Here is an 18,574-nt window from a genome sequence, read left to right as displayed (position 1 = left end):
GAGAAAGGCGGGAAGAGCGCTGTGCGGCTGAGCCTCGCCTCCTCTCCCCTCCCCCCCCGTGCCAGGTGGTCCGCTCCGCCCGCCCTTGTGCGCCTCTTCCTGTTCGCGCAGCCGCCGGCCGCTTTGCCTTCTCAACGCATCTTCGCGCGCGCTCCTATGGGCCGGCCGCCGGGCCGATATGCAAATTGCGGAGGGCGGGCGACCAACGGGGAGGCGAGGGCCCGCCACGTCGCGCGGCGATTGGCTGGCGTCGCGGGCGGCCGGCGAGGCAGTCGCGTTCGGGTGCCCCCTGGCGGCGGAGGAGCCTGCTGAGGGAGGCGGCATGTGCGGCGGGCGGAGCCGCCGGGGTGGCGGCAGCAACGGCGGCAGCGGGGCGGGGCCGCTGCCGGGCTGACGAGCCAGGAAGCAGCCCGAGATGGTGGGGGCCGGCGGGCCACCGCCGCCGCCACCGGCCGCTCTCCTCCTCCTCCTCCTCCCGCCGCTGCTGCTGCTGTTGCCGCCGCCTCCCGCGGCCGAGGGGGCCGCCGGCCTGGCGGAGAGCGTGATCTGGGCCGTCAACGCGGGCGGCGAGGCCCATGTGGACGTCCACGGCATCCACTTCCGCAAGGATCCCCTCGAGGGCCGGGTAGGCCGAGGTGAGACGCTGCCTTTGCTTCCCCGCGCCTCTGTAGGCGCGAGGGAGCCTGTGGAACTCGCTGCCACGAGGTGCCGGTGGCCGGTGTCGCTACGGCTTGGAAAGTGCCCGCTGGGTGCAGGGAGCTTTTTGCGAGAGAGAATGGGCTATATTTAAGGGATGTTGGGCTTCCCATCCTCCCCAGGCTGCCACAGTCACTGTAGCCCCCAAAAAGGTGTGGGGGACGAGGTCGGGAGCAGTGTCTCCTCTAACAGGGGTTCCCAGATGTTGTTGACTACAACTCCCGGCATCCCCTGCTGCAGTGGCCTTTGGCTGCACATTATGGGAGTTGTAGTCAACGGCATGTGGGAATCAGAAGGGACACTAGTTGGGAGCCCTTCCCTCTAGGGAGGAAGCTGCAATCTTAGACACAGCAGGAGTTGCTCTTGAGGAAGCCTCGGGAGATGTGGAGCTGCTAGGGTTCGGAGAAGGGAATTTGGTGGCCATTCGGTGTCACAGCTCAATTGAGCCTCTCTGTGTAGAGGCAGCAATTGAGCTGATGTGGGGTGGGGGGACAACAGAGGAGGCCACGAACCAGTGTTGCCTCTAATTTTTCCCATCTGTTTGTGTAATGAATTTTGTTCTGGGCGGCAGTAAAAAGGCCATGTGCGCGCACGTGCATTCGGGTGGGGCCTTCCCGATTCAACCTGCGCAAACTGAGCAGACATCAAGGAATGTGTGAGCGCACCAGCGTTCCCTCTAACAGGGATTCCCCAATGTTGTTGACGACAACTCCCATGATCCCCCGCCAAAAGCTGTTGCTGCTGGGGATCCTGGGAGTTGTCGCCAGCAACATCTGGAAATCCCTGTTAGAGGGAATAGTGACGTACACGCACATGCACATACCTTATAGGAAACACTGCCACCATCGCCTTTGTGGCTTGTCTGAATACATGGTCCTGTCTTCTGCAGGGTCCACTCGTCCCTCTGGCTCTGTGTGGTCAGCTGAGCCCACCAGGGCTCTCCAGGGTTTTGGTCTCTTTCCAGGCGGCGGAGATGCCGCAGATTGGAGAGGAGAGCTGGTCTTGTGGTAGCAAGCAGGACTTGTCTCCTTAGCTAAGCAGGGTCTGCCCTGGTTTGCATTTGAATGGGAAACTTGATGATGTGTGAGCACCGTAAGATATTCCCCTTAGTAGGGGATGGGGCCACTCTAGGAAGAGCATCTGAGGTTCCAAGTTCCCTCCCTGGCAGCTTCTCCAAGATCGGGCTGAGAGAGATTCCTGCCTGCAACCTTGGAGAAGCCGCTGCCAGTCTGTGATGACAATCCTGAGCTTGATAGGTCTGACTCCATATATGGCAGCTTCCTATGTTCCTATGCTTGAGCCTGGGCTCTCTTGTGTGCAAAGCAGTTGCCCCAGCCCTGAGCAGTGGGCTCTCCCGAGCTGCTTACCATGCTGGGCAGAGACTTTTAAGGTTATGGGTGTTGGGAGTGGGCGCAAACCACTTCTCCCTTTGCGTTCAAACTCGGCTGCCCCATAAAACCTGCTTAGCAATAGGTCCAGAACTGATCAAAAGAGATTTCGTCACACGGCATCTGGAACTCGCAGCCGCTACGGGCTGTAATGGCTTTGGAAACAAGGAGGTTCCCGGATGCGGCTATTAGCCATGCCAGAGCAGTCTGCCTCCACAGAGCAGATGGTGCAGGCAAGCATTCTTCATTGTGCACCTGAGGCACCTTGCTTGGGTCTGAGCAGGGCAGTTACGCCCTTCCTTTTGGGCCAGCCCTGCCCGCCCACCTTCTCAATCCTCTTCGGTTTCCTTCTGCACGAACCAAATCGTGCTCCTTTCTTAACGCAGGTCGTTTTGTCCAGAATAACCGCTTCCCTCCTCAGCAGCAATTGAGAGCTATGAGCACACCGTGCCCATTCGCTCACAGGACTCCAACTGGGCCGTTTGCTCTTAATCGGAATAAGAACCCGAGCGGTGTGAGCCTCTGCCTTGGCGTGGTGCCGCTAATCCGTTTCAGGTTTGGCGTGGCAGAGCCCGCGAGTTCTCGGCCCGGGATCCCCAGATGTGAGGACGGGGATCCAGCAATGTCTGGGGATCCAAGATGTTGGAAATCCCTGGTGTAGTGGCCAAGACTGCAACCCCTGTGAGGTCATTCAAACAGTCAAAAACGGTGCTTTATCTGGGTTTGGGGTCCGGTGTGTGTTCCCAGTTCTCAGCTGTGTGAAAGCAAGGTAGGAGGAAAAACTGGGGGGGAAAGGAGAGGAGAGGAGAGCTGGCCGTGACTTGTCCCCTTAGCTAAGCAGAGTCTGCCCTGGTTTGCATATGAATGGGAGACTAGAAGTGTGAGCACTGCAAGAGATTTCCCTCTGGGGATGGAGCTGCTCTGGGAAGAGCAGAAGGTTCTAAGTTCCCTCCCTGGCAGCAGCTCCAAGATAGGGCTGAGAGAGATTCCTGCCTGCAACCTTGGAGAAGCCGCTGCCAGTCTGTGTAGACAATACTCAGCTAGGTAGAACAATGGTCTGGCTCAGTATGTGACAGCTTCCTATGCTCCTATGGAAGTGATTGTGTGGAAGCAAGGTAGGAGGAAAACCACGCAACCAAAATTTGAGAACACGCACAGCTCCCAAACCTGGATGGAACACGGTTTTCGCTTGTGTGAATGATCTCATTGTGTGCTTGCTAGAGACCAAGTCCCATTGAATTTTCTGAGTTTTAGTTCTGAGTACACGTGCTTGGGATTGTGCTGTAGGGCACAGAAGTGGGAAATCCCCTGCTCGGTCTCTTGGTTCCTTTAGGTTGACTAAACCTGTACCACAGGTCTCTCCCACTTCTGCCACCCCGTTCTGCCGTCGGGAGGGCTGCTCTGGTGGTAGCAAGCCTGACTTGTCCCCTTAGCTAAGCAGGGCCCACCCTGGCTGCATATGAATGGGAGACCACATGTGTGAGCCCTGTAAGATATTCTCCTCAGGATGGAGCCGCTCTGGGAAGAGCATCTAGGTTTCCAATTCCCTCCCTGGCAGCATCTTCAAGAGAGAGCTGAGAGAGACTCCTGCCTGCAACCTTGGAGAAGCCGCTGCCAGTCTGTGCAGACAATGCTGAGCTAGATGGACCACTGGTCTGACTCAGTCTATGGCAGCTTCCTGTGTTCCTATGTTCAATTCTTGCTCCACACTCCAGCAGACCCCTCCTTTGTGCCTCTCCCTCTGTGCAAACAGAAGAGGTTCAAAGGTGCGAAAGGCAAGCCTTCTCTTTCTGTGACCTTGAGAACTCCGAGTCCCCTCACCTGGCCTCTGCGTCTCCCTCCTTCCACCTGGGAGCCCTGCCCCACACCGTCCCTCTTTCTCGGCAGCTCCTTTACCCCCAGATCTCTTTCGGCATCCCATCCCTAATTGCAGCTTTGGGCCTGCTGGACTCTGTCCCTTCGGGGGCGGCCTCATCCCTCAGGAGTCTAGGACAGGGCTGTCAGACTGCGGCCCTCCCGCGGGAGGTTGCTGGCCTACAACACCCATCATCCCCGGGGACAGTGGCCAGTCGCCAGGGATGGTGGGAGTTGTAGGCCAGCGGCCCTTTCAGTTTGACACCCCTGGCCGAGGAGCTCGTTACAACCTGCCTCCTGTTTCTGAATGGTGAGCAAGGGTCGGGCGTCGGGGCTTGGTTCGTACAGGCAACACGGTGGCTGTGATCGGTCAGTAGACCCGTGTGAGCGTGCGACTGACTGCGGCGCCCGTTGCTTGCTCAGAAACTGGCACTGGAAAGATCTAGGGAGCTGCGAAGCTGCTTGAGTATAGCCATTGCTGAAATAACCCCAGGTCCTTTTCTTTCCACCCCCTTCGCCTTCACCCTCCTGTGCTGTGCTGGCCCTTGGAACTCCCTGGCTCAGGGGAGAGTTGGGCCTCAGTCCAGCAGTTCGAAGAGAGCCTTCCCCCCCCCGCCCCCAGTTTCCACTCTCCTTTGCCCCGCCCATTCGCTATCCCTACGTGTTAACTGAAACTTGTGGCTTTCTTCTTCCTCTTCTCTCCTCCAAATTCTCCCGCCCACGTAATCTTGCTCTCTTCCGGGTCCGTTAACCGTCGGGCAGCCAGCTTTGGTCTGAGTTGAGTGCCAGATTTCTGCAAGGAGAAGGCAGCGTCAGAGGGCGCATTTAGGCACCTCTGTCTTGCACGTGGTGGAGGGAAGAGCAATGCCGATAAGACCTCGGCGGACTCCAGAAATTGTGCCACAAAGATCACAAGCGGCAGCCCTGGAGGTGGGGGTGTGATTGTACTGCATCTGCTGAAGAACCACAACGTGCCGCCCTTGTGATTACCTTGCTGGAGCTTCCTGCCTCCTCGTATAGAAGTTTAGCACCTAGTAAACTCCAGCTTTCTTAAGAACATAAGAATAAGCCCTGCTGGATCAGGCCCAAGAAGGCCCATCTAGTCCAGCATCCTGTTTCACACAATGGCCCATCAGATACTACTAGAAGCATGCATGCCCTCTCTCCTGCTGTGACTCCCCTGCAACTGGTACTCAGAGGCATCCTGCCTTTGAGACTGGAGGTGGCCTGTAGCCCTCCGACTAGTAGCTGTTGATAGACCTCTCCTCCATGAAGTTATCCAAACCCCTCTTCAAGCCATCCAGGTTGTTGGCTGTCACCACATCTTGTGGCAGAGAATTCCACAAGTTGATTATGCGGTGTGTGAAAAAGTACTTCCGTTCGTTGGTCCTAAAGTTCTTGGCAATCAATTTCACTGGATGACCTCTGGTTCTGGTGTTATGTGATGAGGAAGAAGAATGTCTCTCGATCCACTTTCTCCACACCATGCATGATTTTATAGACCTCTATCATGTCTCCCCGCAGTCGTCTTTTTTTCTAAACTAAAAAGCCTCAGGTGTAGCCTTGCGTCCTAAGGAAGGTGCTCTAGGCCCCTGATCATCTCGGTTGCCCTCTTCTGCACCTTTCCCAGTTCTACAATGTCCTTCTTTAGATGTGGTGACCAGCATGGTTCTTGTCCAGAATCACGCCGGTTTGGACAGCTGTTTTATCAGAGGCATCTGACATTGCTCTGAAACTCTGTTCAAGAGTCTCTTTGTCTGCAATTTAAATTCTGCCTGTGCATTTTCAAATCATTCTGCACATCCATGCGTGCTGGAAACCACCTTCTTTTTCAAGCAAAAGTCAAGTTTCTTGGGAAGTCCCATTCTGACTGTACAGAGCACAGATCTTGCTCTCTATTGACCTGTATATATACACAACACAAGTTGTTTGGGAGGAGAGCTGGTGTTGTGGTAGCAAGCATGAATTGTCCCTTCTGCTAAGTGGGATATGCCCTGGTTTGCATTTGAATTGGAGACTACATGTGAGCACTGTAAGCTAGTCCCTTTAGAGGATGGGTTCATTCTGGTAAGAGCACCTGCCTGGAGAAGGTTCCAAGTTCCCTCTGTGGCATCTCCAAGATAGGGCTGGGAGAGACTCCTGCCTGCAATCTTGGACAAGCTGCTGCCAGTCTGTGTAGACAGTACTGAGCTAGATGGACCAGTGGTCTGACTCGGTATATGGCAGCTTCCTATGTAAAACCAGTGCTCCCTGTAACAGAGATTCCCAGCTATTGTGGACTATAGACTTTGCATGCAGTGCGCTAGCCGTTGGATCTGGCCCCGTGTGCGTTTCTGCTCAGGAGCTCTCCTCCCGGAATGCGGAGCCACTTGTGATGGGTTTGAGCTGTAGGGGGCCTTCTAGGACTGATGGGGTGACAAGGGAGTTGCAAAGGTGTTGGGGAGGGGAATGGATTTTGTGGCAGTGTCCGCACAGGCAAAAGTAAATGGCCCCCCAGCCAGCCCAGAGGTCTAACAGCTTATTCTTGGAACGCAGCCTCCGACTATGGCATGAAACTGCCCATCCTGCGGTCCAACCCGGACGACCAGGTCCTGTACCAGACGGAACGCTACAACGAGGAGACCTTCGGCTATGAGGTGCCCATCAAGGAGGAGGGCGATTACGTGCTTGTGCTGAAGTTTGCCGAAGTCTATTTTGCCCAGTCTCAGCAGAAGGTAAGAGGGGCTTCCTGGGAGAGTCCCCAGCAGTGTTGCCTCTAAGAGGGATTCCCAGGTGTTGTGGACTACAACTCCCAGCATCCCCAGATGCAAGCGCTTTTGCTTGGGGATGATGGGAGTTGGAGTCCACAACATCTGGGAATCCCTCTTAGAGGGATTGCTGATCCCCAGCAGTGCTTGAGCTCAGGATGCACACAATCTAAAAAAGAAATGCAAGATGGCCAACGGCAACAGCCCCTGGAGGGATAATGTGCTGGGGACGGATAGGGCCAGTTGCTCTCCCCCTGCTCAATAAAGAGAATCGCCACTTTAAAAGGGTGCCTCTTTGCTCAGTTAGCAGGGGAAGCAGGGTTGGCCTGTTCTGGCAAGCCTACATGGTTCGCACAATCTGCTAATCTAGGCTTGCCTCCCTCTAACTTGGGTTTGTGTGGTGGTGTGTAGATAGACTGTCTCAGATACTGTCCATCCAGCTGGGTATTGTCTGCACCAGGGATTCTCAACGTTGGGTCCCCAAATGTTATTGGACTTCAACTCCCATAATCCCTAGTCCTGGTGGCCTTTGGTTGGGGATTATGGGAGTTGAAGTCCAACAACACCTGGGGACCCAGCGTTGAGAATCTCTGGTCTACATTGACTGGCAGCGGCTCTCCGAGGTTTCAGGCAGGCGATGCTGGAGATGCTGCCAGAGAATGAACCTGGGACCTTCTGCATGCAAAGCAGATGCTCTATGGCCCCACCCTCTAAGGGGAGTATCTTACAGTAGGCCACGCTCTCAAGTGGCCACCCATCCAAATGCAAGCCTAAGCAGACCCTGCTTAGCAAAGGGGACAACTCATGCTTGCTACCACAGGGCCGGCTCTTCTCCAGGCAAAAAGGAGAGGCCTAGTTCCTTTGCAGTCGCCTCTGATCTCTCGTTTTCTTTTGTCCTCCAAGGTTTTTGATGTGCGCTTGAACGGCCATGTGGTGGTGAAGGACCTGGACATCTTTGACCGGGTCGGACACAGCACAGCCCATGATGAGATTATTCCCATCAGCATCAAGAAGGGCAAGCTGAGCGTTCAGGGAGAGGTGTCGACCTTCACTGGGAAGCTCCACATTGAGTTTGTCAAGGTAACAACAGGTCCTGAAGTGGCCTTTCTCCCCGGCACAGGGGGACGTGAAATGTGGGTAGACCAGGTGCCCGCGTCTCTTAGCAAACTCTCACGCAAAGGGCAGATCCACTGTGCAGGCTAATCTGAAGGAAGCCAAACTGGGAATTAAGTCTATGTAGAAGCAGACTTTATATCAGGGATTCTCAGTGTTAGGTCCCCAGATGGTATTGGACTTCAGCTCCCATAATCCCCAGCGGTCTTTGGTTGGGGATTATGGGAGTTGAAGTCCAATAACTTCTGGGGACCCAACGTTGAGAATCCCTCCTCTATAGCAAAGCGTTAAACAAGTAGCCACTTGCAATGAACAGATGAAGCTGCCTTCTACTGAGTCTGGCATAGGTTCACTTAGTTGACTCTTATGAGCACTGACAGGCGTGCTCTCCCTCTGCTAAACTTCAGAGAATCCCCACCTTGAGAGGTTTCTTTTTGCCCAGTTTGCTGGGGAAATGGTTTGTTCTTAACACTAAATGAAGACGCAGTGTCGAAAGATCTGAACTTGCAACACAGTCCAAAATATATAGATCTACATTTAAGGTAGCCACCGAATGGTGCAGTGGGGCAGTAACCTGCCTAGAGAGTAGGAAGCTGTTGGTGGTGTGTTTCCCAGAATATGGGAAACTCCTATATTGGGCCGCAGCAATAAAGGAAGGTGCCGAAAGGTCTAATACAGCGTGGGAGATGGCAATGGGTATTCATTCATTCAATTTCTATACCGCCCTTCCAAAAATGGCTCAGGGTGGTTTACACAGAGAAATAACAAACAAATGAGATGGCTCCCTGTCCCCAAAGGGCTCGCAATCTAAAAAGAAATATCAGATAAGACACCAGCAACAGGCACTGGAGGTCCTGTGCTGGGGGTGGAGAGGGCCAGTTTGGTATTCTACCAAAGACAACCACAGGGCTCTGTGGTTGCCAGGAGTCAACACCGACTTGATGGCATAACCAACATTTAAGGTGAATGTCTAGACAGGCCATTGTCTAGCTTGGCCTTTTTGCCAGGTTTGTAGAGTTTCAGGAAGAGACCGAGCAGCTGGGCTTCCATTTTGTAAGGGGTCAGTTGTGTGGAGTAGGCGGTTGTGGGTCAGCTAGCAGGTAGGGCATAAAAGCTCACCTCTGCTTTTCTTTTCCTGCAGGGGTATTATGATAATCCAAAAGTCTGTGCACTATATGTCCTCCGGGGAACAGTAGATGGTGAGTGTTCCTCATTATCCCTTTGATTTCAATCTCATCTTTCTTCTTGTAGTCAGTCATCTTGGATGTGACTCTCTGCCAAATGCTCCATTCACCCCTGCTCTGGTGATCAAGGGACTTTCCTGTGTCATGCCAGCTCCAAAGCCTATTTTGCAGCCACTCTGTGTAGGAAGCTGCCGTATACTGAGTCAGACCCTTGGTCCATCTAGTGCAGTATTGTCTACACTGACTGGCAGCGGCTTCTCCAAGGTTGCAGGCAGGAGTCTCTCCCAGCTCTGTCTGGAGATGTCAGGCAGGGAACATGGAACCTTCTGCATGCAAGCAGATGCTCTATCACTAAGCTCTGGGGAATATCTTACAGCAGGCAGCAGTTGCAGTGCAAGCCCTATTTAGCAAAGGGAATCATTCATGCTTGCTTCCCCAATACAGACTCTGCACTCCAATGGGTTTTCTTGCCAGGTTGCTGGTGGCCACAGCAAAAATGACACATTTGTGGGAATAGGAAAATGACAGTGACTAATTCCAGAGGGTCAGAAAAAAATAATCTGTTCCAGCAAAAAATAACCAAGAGTGCTGAAGCCTCTGACAGATGAACAGATACATGTTTGTTTTTTATTATTGATTTATTTGTTCGATTTCGAGACCGCCCTTACAGAATAGCTCCGGGCGGTTCACAAATCTCATAAAACAGTTAAAATCAATCAATGATCGGGAATGAAAATTTTAGACTGCAATAAAGCAGCTAAAAAACAAAACCATTCAAAACCTTATAAAACCCCGATACATTAAAAACCCTTTAAAACAATTTTTAAAACCCTGGAAGGCCAGGCCGAGCAGGTAGGTCTTTAGGGCTCTCCTAAATGCCAATAAAGAATTCAAATTCATGTTGATGAAGAGTAGGGCCCACTGCATTCGCAGAGCTAACAAACTGGATTTCCTCTCATTATTCAATATATTCATACTGTAACAATAGATCTGGTGGACTTTAAGATGCCACAAAACCCTTGGTTAATAGGGAGAATTAAACAATGCCTTTAATAGCACCAACCAAAAATAACAAAGCTTTCCAGTCCCAATAAAAGTTTGGTCTTTCTTTCTTTCTTTCTCTCACTCTCTCTCCCGCATTCAAAAGTTCTGGTTTGGACCTGTTTTCTTCCTGGTATGAATGCACACGCACACACATGAAATCTTGTGCTAACAGAACCAACCTCTGTGCTTATGACAAGCCATACAGAAGAGTGTGAATTGGTCTGGATGGCAGAACCTGAGCTTTCACAGAATTCAGAACAAATTTGGTAGGCAAAGGCAGTGCCCTGTTCCAGGATCGGGCCCAGGGATGCTTTTCACCACGGCGTGCGCACGCCCTGTTGCAGGTCTTGTCTGTGAACTGTTCCACGCCTTGTGTAGAGAAAGACATGGAGTTGCTACAAAGTCCATACTCAGCTGAAGGCCCATCCTGAGATTCTGACCTATATGAATACAGACATGACTAATATTTCTATACTGCTTTTACCAAAGTGGTTTACACAGATGTCAATCAATCAATAAAATGGTCCCCTGTCCCCAAAGGGCTCACAATATAGAAAAGAAATATTAGATAAACACCAGCAACAGCCACTGGAGGGATGCTGTGTTGGGGCTGGAGAGGGCCAGTTGCTCTCCTCCTGCTCAGTAAAGAGAATCGCCACTTTTTAAAAGGTGCCTCTTTGCTCAGTCTAGCAGGGGTATTTGTAACATTTAAAAATTCATAGGTGTTTGCCTAAGAAATGTCATATGTGACGTAGCCTTGTGCTTTGGGTCTTCAATCCAATCCTCTCAAGAAGCTTATAAAAACAGTCTGGTTTGGCTTTTATGTGTTGTGCTGACTTTGATGCTTCTCCTCTTCACTCCCACAGATGTTCCAAAGTTGCAGCCCCACCCAGGCCTGGAAAAAAAAGAGGAGGAGGAAGACGAAGAGGAGTACGAAGAAGGCTCCAGCACGAAAAAGCCGCCCAATAAGAACCGGGTCCAGTCGGGGCCCCGCACACCAAACCCTTATGCCTCGGACAACAGCAGCCTCATGTTCCCCATACTAGTGGCCTTTGGGGTCTTCATTCCTACCCTCTTCTGCCTGTGCAGGTTATGAAGGACAAGACAGGAAGGCTGGCTGCCGGCCAGAGGGGAGGAGTGAGACCCAATGCGACGGCTCTTTCCATTCCTCCATGTTTCTCATAAAGTAAAAGTTTGAGGAGCAGCAGGTACAATAAAGGGAGCATTTCCCTTGCCCTCTTGGGGGAAGGCCCCCTAACCCACTCAGCAACAGCAGCGAGGCGTTGGGTCTTCTCCCCCTCCCCCCCACCGGTCCCACTCTGTGCGTTGCCTTGATGCTAAACCTGGATGCTTCTGGCTGTCCGGTGCTGATGAACTCTCTCTCCCCCCACCCCCCGGAAAGCAAGACGGAACCGGAGAGGGTGGGGAGCAAAGCGGGGTGGGCAAATCTCCAAGCCCTGTTGGCTTCAAGGAGCAGACTTTGCTGTGGAACATCCTTGGCAAGAATCATCCTTGCGATGTGCTGAGACTGTCTGCTGGGACGTTTGTAACGAAACATGCGGTACTTCCTTCTTTTTCTGGGCACGATCAAGCTCGCCCTCTGGTTGGTCTCTGTCCGGGTGGGGTGGGGGCCTTTTGGAGTCTGGTGACTAGAGCCGGAAGAGCGAGTCAGCCTGGCTCAGTGGCCCTGGCTGGGGGACATGGCCTCTCCTCGGGCACTGTAGCTGAGCTTCGAGCAAGCAGTTCCCTTTGCCGTCATGCCATCTCTGACACAGATGCCTTTGTTTGTCTTGGGGAGATCGCCCCCCCCCATCACGTGCTGCTTTAATTTCCCTCTGTAGTTCCCTCCCCTCCAATCGTGCTTTCACTCTTTGGACCCATCCCCTCCCTTGTGCCATATCATCACAAGGAACCCCTGAGAGGGAAGGTCCAGAACCCCAGCGGAGGGTTTAGGTAGGAGAGAAGCCTCTTCGGTTTTCTCCGGGGGCTCTTTGGGCTCCCTCTTTCCGGGAGACCTGCCCCTCCCTGAGCTGAAGACGGTGTCTTTTTCTTTGACTCTAAGAGCTCCAGGGCAGAGAGACCTCAGATGCAGCTTCGGAGTTTGGGTTTCCCCCATGGACTTCCAGCGCCCAAGTGTTGAAAGGTCCACGGCCCAGTCTCTGCTGAGGGCCTGATGCCTGTCAGTTTCATTCGTGGTTCTAGCCACCCGTTTCTGGCTTTGATCTGGGAATGATCTCGGCCTCGGAACACCGAGAGGCAGGGCGGCCTAATGTGAAGCAGCCCTTAACGAACGGAGTGCACCGCCCTCAAAACGGCAAATTGGAACAATGCCAGTAGAATATCTAGACTGCACCGAAGAAAGGAGGAGGTCAGGTTGGTGGCGAGGAGGTAGCCGGTTAGGGGTGCTAGTTGTCTTGGCGAATGCTTTGACCCGGACGACTCGCCGCCTTCCGAAGCTCTCTTGCTGCCGAGGCCTGTCCCCATTCTTCCCAGTGGAAACTGGAGGGGGACATTCCGAACCGATGCAGTGCGTTTCTGTGGCTTCTTGGCCCTGCCATGGCTGTAACTAGCGTCTGGTTTGGAGTCGAGCTTCTCGCCTACTTTCACAGCAGGGAGAGGAGAGGGTTGAGTTGGCTACCCTTGCAAATCGGGGTATTCAGTGGGGCTCAGCTCTTGGCTGGGCTGAGGTTGGAGTTCCATCCCGCCTTTTCCTTTGAGGGTGCCTCTTCATTTTCATGCCTGGCCCACCAGCAAGGCTGGTCGTGTCACTCCATCCAGTGTCCCCCTCGACCAGGGATTCCCAGCTGTTGCTGACTACAGCTCCCAGAGTCGCCAGCTTTAATGGCTTTTGCTTGGGGATTCTGGGAGTTGTAGTCGTCAACAGCTGGGAATCCCTGGTCGAGGGGACACTGACTCCATCCTGGAGGGCTGATCCAAACGTGGGCTGTCTTGTACTCTTCCCTGGACCCTTATTTTTTTTGCCAGTGATGCGCTTCCTGGCACGTTCCTATGTGCTTGGAAAAGTGCAGTTCAGTGGTACTAAGGTCGGCAGTTTTTTGCTTCTCATCACTGCTCTGCTGCTATTGGGGGGCGGGCGGGGGTGGGGGGAATCCAGATTTGGGATCCCGCAAGGCATGCTTTGCACACTCTTCAGAATGCCAAAAGCACTGGAGACTTCTTTGACTACCCCGGGGCTAGAGGAAACCTTGGCTCCCCAACGGTTGTTGAACCGCAACTCCCATCCTCCCCAGTCGCAATAAACCGCCGCTGGGGAATGATGGGAGTTGTAGTTGCTGTCAAAGCCAAAGTTGCCCACCCCTCTTCTAACTCATCCTGTGCTGACATGTGGAGATGTTGTGAATCTGAGGCTCCCTCTTGATTTCTTCCCAGGTGGAAACCTGGGTGGAGAAGATCATCCGGGTGGGGCCTTTGTTTCCCATTTGCATTAAATGCAGAGAGAGATGCACCCCACCATAAGGCAGTAATCATACTGCATTCCTCCACCTCACTTGGTTACTTCTTAAGGAACGTCTAGCGAGGTTCAGCTTCCTGCGGGGCATTTGGCTCCCAAGTGAACTCTGCTTTTTTGATTAAACAGGAAAGGACGTCCCTTTCTTGTTGCTTGAATGGCAGCCAGCCTGGCTGTCTTTGTTCTTGGGTGGCTGAGCAGACTCCAGCACATCCCAGGAGGAAATTGGGTGCCCCTCCTTGGCTTGGAGGCTGGGTGCACCACTCTGGCATTGCCACGATTGCTCTGGTCCCTCCACCTTCCCGTTCTCCTCCGGACCGTAGCCCTTGCTTGGTGGAACGAGACGTGCCATCCTCCCCAAGCCCCCGATCCGTGGGGGCTTGGGTCGGGAAGCCACCCAGCCTGGCTGTCTTTGTTCCCTCTGTGCAGCAAGTCGGAGGTACGTGAGCTCTAGAGGTACGTAGCTGTGGGCAAAAGGCAATTGGCTCTGTCTCTGTCCGGCTCCATGGATTGGGGCCCTCCGCCTTTCAGTGGCGGCCTTTCCGGTGCTGCTTCTGGCTTGTCGTTGGTCGCAAAACGGAATGGCCGGCACGTGGCCCAGACCGCCCAGTGGTTCCCTGTCGAATTGCCAGGATCCTTCCTAAGCCTCTGCTTTCCACGGAAGGGTGCGAGGCAGGGAATGGTTCTGCCAGCGTAACCTCTTCTGGAACGAGGCGACAGCGTGGGGGAATGCTGCATCCATCCCACCCCAGACTGCAGCTGTTCGAGGTGGAGGCTTGGAAATCGGGTCCCTTCACCCCCCCTCTCTCCAGGCCTGTTGTCTTCCCTGCCCTGAGGAGGCCAGGCTTTTCTGGCCGTATCCCTGAAAGATGCCAGGCTTCCATCTCCCTCCTTCCAAATGGCCGGTGGCCTCGGAAGTGATGACAGATCAGGTGCTGTGAGGCAGGCTTTGGCCCCGCAAGTGTGTGGGCCGGACTGAGCACAAGTGTCGTATCTGTTACCAAAGCATATATGTGGGGATGGCGAAGGCAGAAATACAGGCCCACGCGGCAGGAAATACTGTGGAAATACTGTAATTCAATTAAGATGGGCATAGACTTAATGGTGGCTAACTTCTTCTGTGTGTGCGTCCTGAGCTCCAGTCACGGTATAGCAAATGCTTTGGGTGCGAGACCATCTCTCCCCTAACTTACCCCCCTTCTTCTTCTTCTTTAATTTGGCTGCCTTTTGTGCCCTCCCTTCTTCCTCTAGAGCACGGTTGTGCAACTTTGGCCCTCCTGCAGATGTTGGATCGCAACTCCTGTCAGCCCGGACGGTTGGCGGCTGTGGCTGAGGGGACTCCCACAGAAGCTGGAGGGCCAAAGCGGGACAGAGTTTGTATACAGAAGTGGGTTGCCTCACTAAGAAGAAGGGTTGCAGGGGGAGCTTGGAGGCATGCCGAAGTCGAATCTGTGCCTTTTTCTGTTTTTCAGGTGGGTGACACAAGGTTTTGCTGATAAATAAGCTTAATTTGTTTTGGGGTTTTTTAGGATCTTCTGTCTCCTCCCCCCTCCCCCCCAAACAAAAAATGTGCATTGCGTGCCGTGGAGGGGAGCTGTCGTTTTTGAGCCGGCTGTTTTCCCCCATCTGCGGGCAACAGGGAAGCTCAGACTTTGCCTCCTTGCTCTGTGCTGAAATGTCGCGGTGAAAGCCGCTTGAGCCACAGTGCTCGAAAAAGTGGGAGAGCCCAGCTGGGTCCGCACCACCACCACCACCACCCCCCGCAAACAGATCAGACCTGAGCTCTAGAATAGAGGCTTCTCTCTTTCGCCCCTCCGCTTGTCTGTCTGGAGACATCGGTCAGACCTGAAAGCTCCCTGCTTGCAGAAGCAGTGCTTGCCTCTTTCCGGTCTGTGTGCCAGCATTTGGAGCCCTCTGACCCACAATTTGGACTTCACCGCATCTGGCCACCTGTAATTGCCTGCTTACTCAGTGAGTGTTGACCCCCCCACCCCAGGGATCTCTGACTGTTCTTTTGCTGGGGTCTTGGGCTGCCTAGTAGGGTTCAGGCAGAAGGGTTGCAGAGCAGAAGGCAGACTGGCAGCTCATCTCCTGCCTCTTGAGTGATTTTGATCTCCATGTCGAGCACCCCATGTTGTATCAGCTGCTGCCCCTTCCCATGATCCTGCATTGGCTTTGACTGTTGTCCTGGCGGTGGCCAGAGCCGTGGTTGCCAACCTGGGTTCCTCCAGATGTTGGACTACAACTCCCAGCATTCCCAGTGACAGTTTATTACGGGTGGGGGTGCTGGGAGGTGTAGTTCAGCAACATCTGGAGGAACCCAAGTTGGGAACCACTGGGCGCCGGGATTCTCAACGTTGGGTCCCCAGATTGTATTGGACTTCAGCTTCCATAATCCTCAAACAAAGGCCACTGGGGCTAGGGATTATGGGAACTGAAGTCCAGTAACATCTGGGGACTCAATGTTGAGGATAACTGCGTGCGCTCATTGTGGAGCACAGTCTCTGGGACACTTCTGGGGCAGGAGCTTGTTTCAGTATTTTCCACGGTCCTGCAGTTTAGGGATTTATTCATGTGATGGAGCTGAAAGAGAATCCTCGGTAGCTCTCCAGTGCAGCCAGAATTTGGGCTTCCTGGAAACAAGAGAGGAAGCTACTGGGTCAAGAGCAGTGTTCCCTCCAACAGGGGTTCCCAGATGTGGTTGACGACAACTCCCAGAATCCCCAAGCAAAAGCCATTGCAGCTGGGGATTCTGGGAGTTGTAGTCATCAGCACCTGGGAATCCCTGTTAGAGGGGACACTGCTCAAGAGGCATGGTTTAGACCCGGCTGGCCAACCTGAGGCTCTCCCAACTGGTGCTGAACTACAAATTCCATCATCCTCAGCTGCCGTTGTGGCCGGGAGGTGACAGCAGTTCATAGGCCAGCAACCATGGGAGGGCCTCGGGTTGGTCACCCCTGTTTTAGAAAATCCTAAAGAGACAAAGGAAGCCCCAGAGTTTCTGAAGTTGGTCATCTGGGTGGGGAAAGAGAGTTGTCCACCAGATATTCCCAAGGGAGGAAGAGAGAGCAACAAGCCAGAGAGCAAAGGCCGAATGGGGGTCGGAGTTGACACCGATCCAAACTTCCTGCTTCCTCAGAGGGCAGCAGAACAGTGGCGCTTGCAAACTTTCTTCCCTAGGGAGCGGGGAAAGAGGAAGTTTTAGTCAAGAGGTATTGTGCTTTGGGTCCCCTGCTTCCGGATCTTCGCCACGGGCAAATGTTGTGTGTGCTTGAATGTCGCCAGCACATCACAAGGACAAGCAACTCCCCTTGATTTGCCCAGAGAGATCAGACCTCCCAGATCTTGACCTGTATATTATGGTTTGAAAGGCGGCAGAGATGCATTCACAGCGGGCTGCACTGGTCATCAAGAATCCTTATTGTCTATAGGACACTTCCTTTGTCCTCCGGCTAAGTGCTTTATTTTAACTATAAAGTGCATGATCAGATATGTTGACTATTTTGCAAAGGTATCTGGACGTGCAAGAGGGAAACTGTGTAAGCAGACCTGCACTTCCCTGCAGGCTGCGCTCGGGAGGCCAAAGTTTTGCCAAGGCCTAGCAAACGGGAAATCCCCCAAATTCAAAACAAACACCGTCTCATCCCAGCAGTCGTGGTGCAGGCTGGCCCACTTGCCAGGATCACTTGCCTCCCTCAACAGAGCTTGCTGGCGCCTTGGTCCTGCCCGCCATGTTTCCTCACGATGCTGCCCAGGAAACGTGGTGGCTGAAGGTGGTGTGGATAGTGCCTCTCGGGTAGGCAGGAAGGAAAAACAAGTTTGCCTCCCAACATCCAGTGAATGTTGCAGCTGTTGAGGCAGACATGGGGCGGGGGGGGGTCTATGACCCCACCAACCCTACCTGTGCCTGGGAAAATGAATGCACAGCCTGGGTTAGAATGCTGTGAGAGTCCAAGGGTGGGTCTCCATGCCAATCTGCGGCCCAGGTCTGTGTGTTGCACTCCTTTGTGTGACTTTTCTCAAACCTAGGGCTCACTTCTTGAGATGCTCCGTTGTCAAACTGACCCGGGAAGTGACCCCTGGGGGTGCCTTTTTGGGAGTGCCTTCTTGAGACGTTGACTTTCCATCACGCTCTAGACTTGGGGATGGGGAGAGTAATGAAATCTTCCTCAACTTGAAGGCAGGCATCAGCTTCTAACTGTTGTGACCCTCTAGTTTTCCGGTGACTGGGCACATTGCTTCTTGCTGTAATCGTGGTAAGCGTTGGGTTTTGGGGTCCGTGCCTCTCTTTTGCTAATGAAGCATTTGGGATGCTTTTTGAGGAGCTGGTCTCGGGTGCTTAGGATAACTGAGATACACACTTGAAGGTCACATGCCTACACTGGGTGGGATTGACTTCCTCACTGGCAGTTCCTCATCTGCACCTTTTGGAGTTCCTACATGGTTTTGAAGGAGGATGGTGTACTTAATTGTCCTTTGTTTTGTGTCTAATGATTTACACCAATACTTCCTTGGTGTTTGTGTGGTTTCTTTTAATATCAAGCTTGGGCAGAGGGTGAAAAGCACAGATGTCTATGTCTGATTGCATTGGCTTAGCAAAAGGATTTCTTTTTTTCTCCCCTGGGGAAGTGGAATGGGTATGGGTGAGTTCTGGGTTGATTTATCTTCTTCCCCCCACCCTGCTCCCTGGATTTGGTACATCAAGCTGTTTTGTTTTGTTTGTTTTGGGGGTTTTTTTAAAAAAAATTGTTGGGTTGTTTTTTTCTTTTCCTTCCAGGATGTCTGGTTGAGGGAAATGTTCTGAAAATCTGCTGCCTGGCAGTTTTAACCAACAGTGTGTTCAAATAAATAAACAAAATTATATTGTCACTCAAATGGACTGTTCCTTTCTTGGAATAAAAGGGAAAGTGGGGAGTGTCTTTGTCTCTTTGTCAAAGGAGAAGTTAATCGCTTGCAGCTGCATGAACCTCTCTGTCGGCTGAACTGCCGATCCAAGCAAATCAAATAGGCAGGAGAGTGAGCTGCTGCTAAAAACTAGCTCATTTGATGTGCTTCCCTTTGGGTATCAAAGAAGTTTGG

The 18,574-nt window shown here is 53.0% G+C and overlaps 1 protein-coding gene across 1 annotated transcript; it reads left to right on the top strand.

Annotated features, from left to right (window-relative positions):
• The first annotated feature begins 85 nt into the window (after positions 1–85).
• Positions 86–18,364, top strand: MLEC (malectin). Its single transcript, XM_053279224.1, has 5 exons — positions 86–635; positions 6,474–6,652; positions 7,589–7,765; positions 8,940–8,997; positions 10,893–18,364. Exons 1-5 carry the CDS (start codon positions 416–418, stop codon positions 11,120–11,122), a joined length of 864 nt encoding a protein of 287 aa, XP_053135199.1. The 5' UTR covers positions 86–415; the 3' UTR covers positions 11,123–18,364.
• The last annotated feature ends 210 nt before the right edge of the window (positions 18,365–18,574 follow it).

The sequence above is a fragment of the Hemicordylus capensis genome, chromosome 15 (assembly GCF_027244095.1).
Source record: "Hemicordylus capensis ecotype Gifberg chromosome 15, rHemCap1.1.pri, whole genome shotgun sequence".
NCBI lineage: Eukaryota > Metazoa > Chordata > Lepidosauria > Squamata > Cordylidae > Hemicordylus > Hemicordylus capensis.
Note: the sequence above shows the minus strand (reverse complement) of the source record. Positions and strands in the feature narration are given on the sequence as shown.

Excerpts from the sequence above, each read along its gene's own strand:
- MLEC (XM_053279224.1), top strand. The coding sequence starts at position 416 with ATGGTGGGGGCCGGCGGGCCACCGCCGCCGCCACCGGCCGCTCTCCTC. Across the intron at positions 636-6,473 it reads CGAGGGCCGGGTAGGCCGAG|CCTCCGACTATGGCATGAAA; the intron begins GTGAGACGCTGC and ends CTTGGAACGCAG. Across the intron at positions 8,998-10,892 it reads CCTCCGGGGAACAGTAGATG|ATGTTCCAAAGTTGCAGCCC; the intron begins GTGAGTGTTCCT and ends TCACTCCCACAG.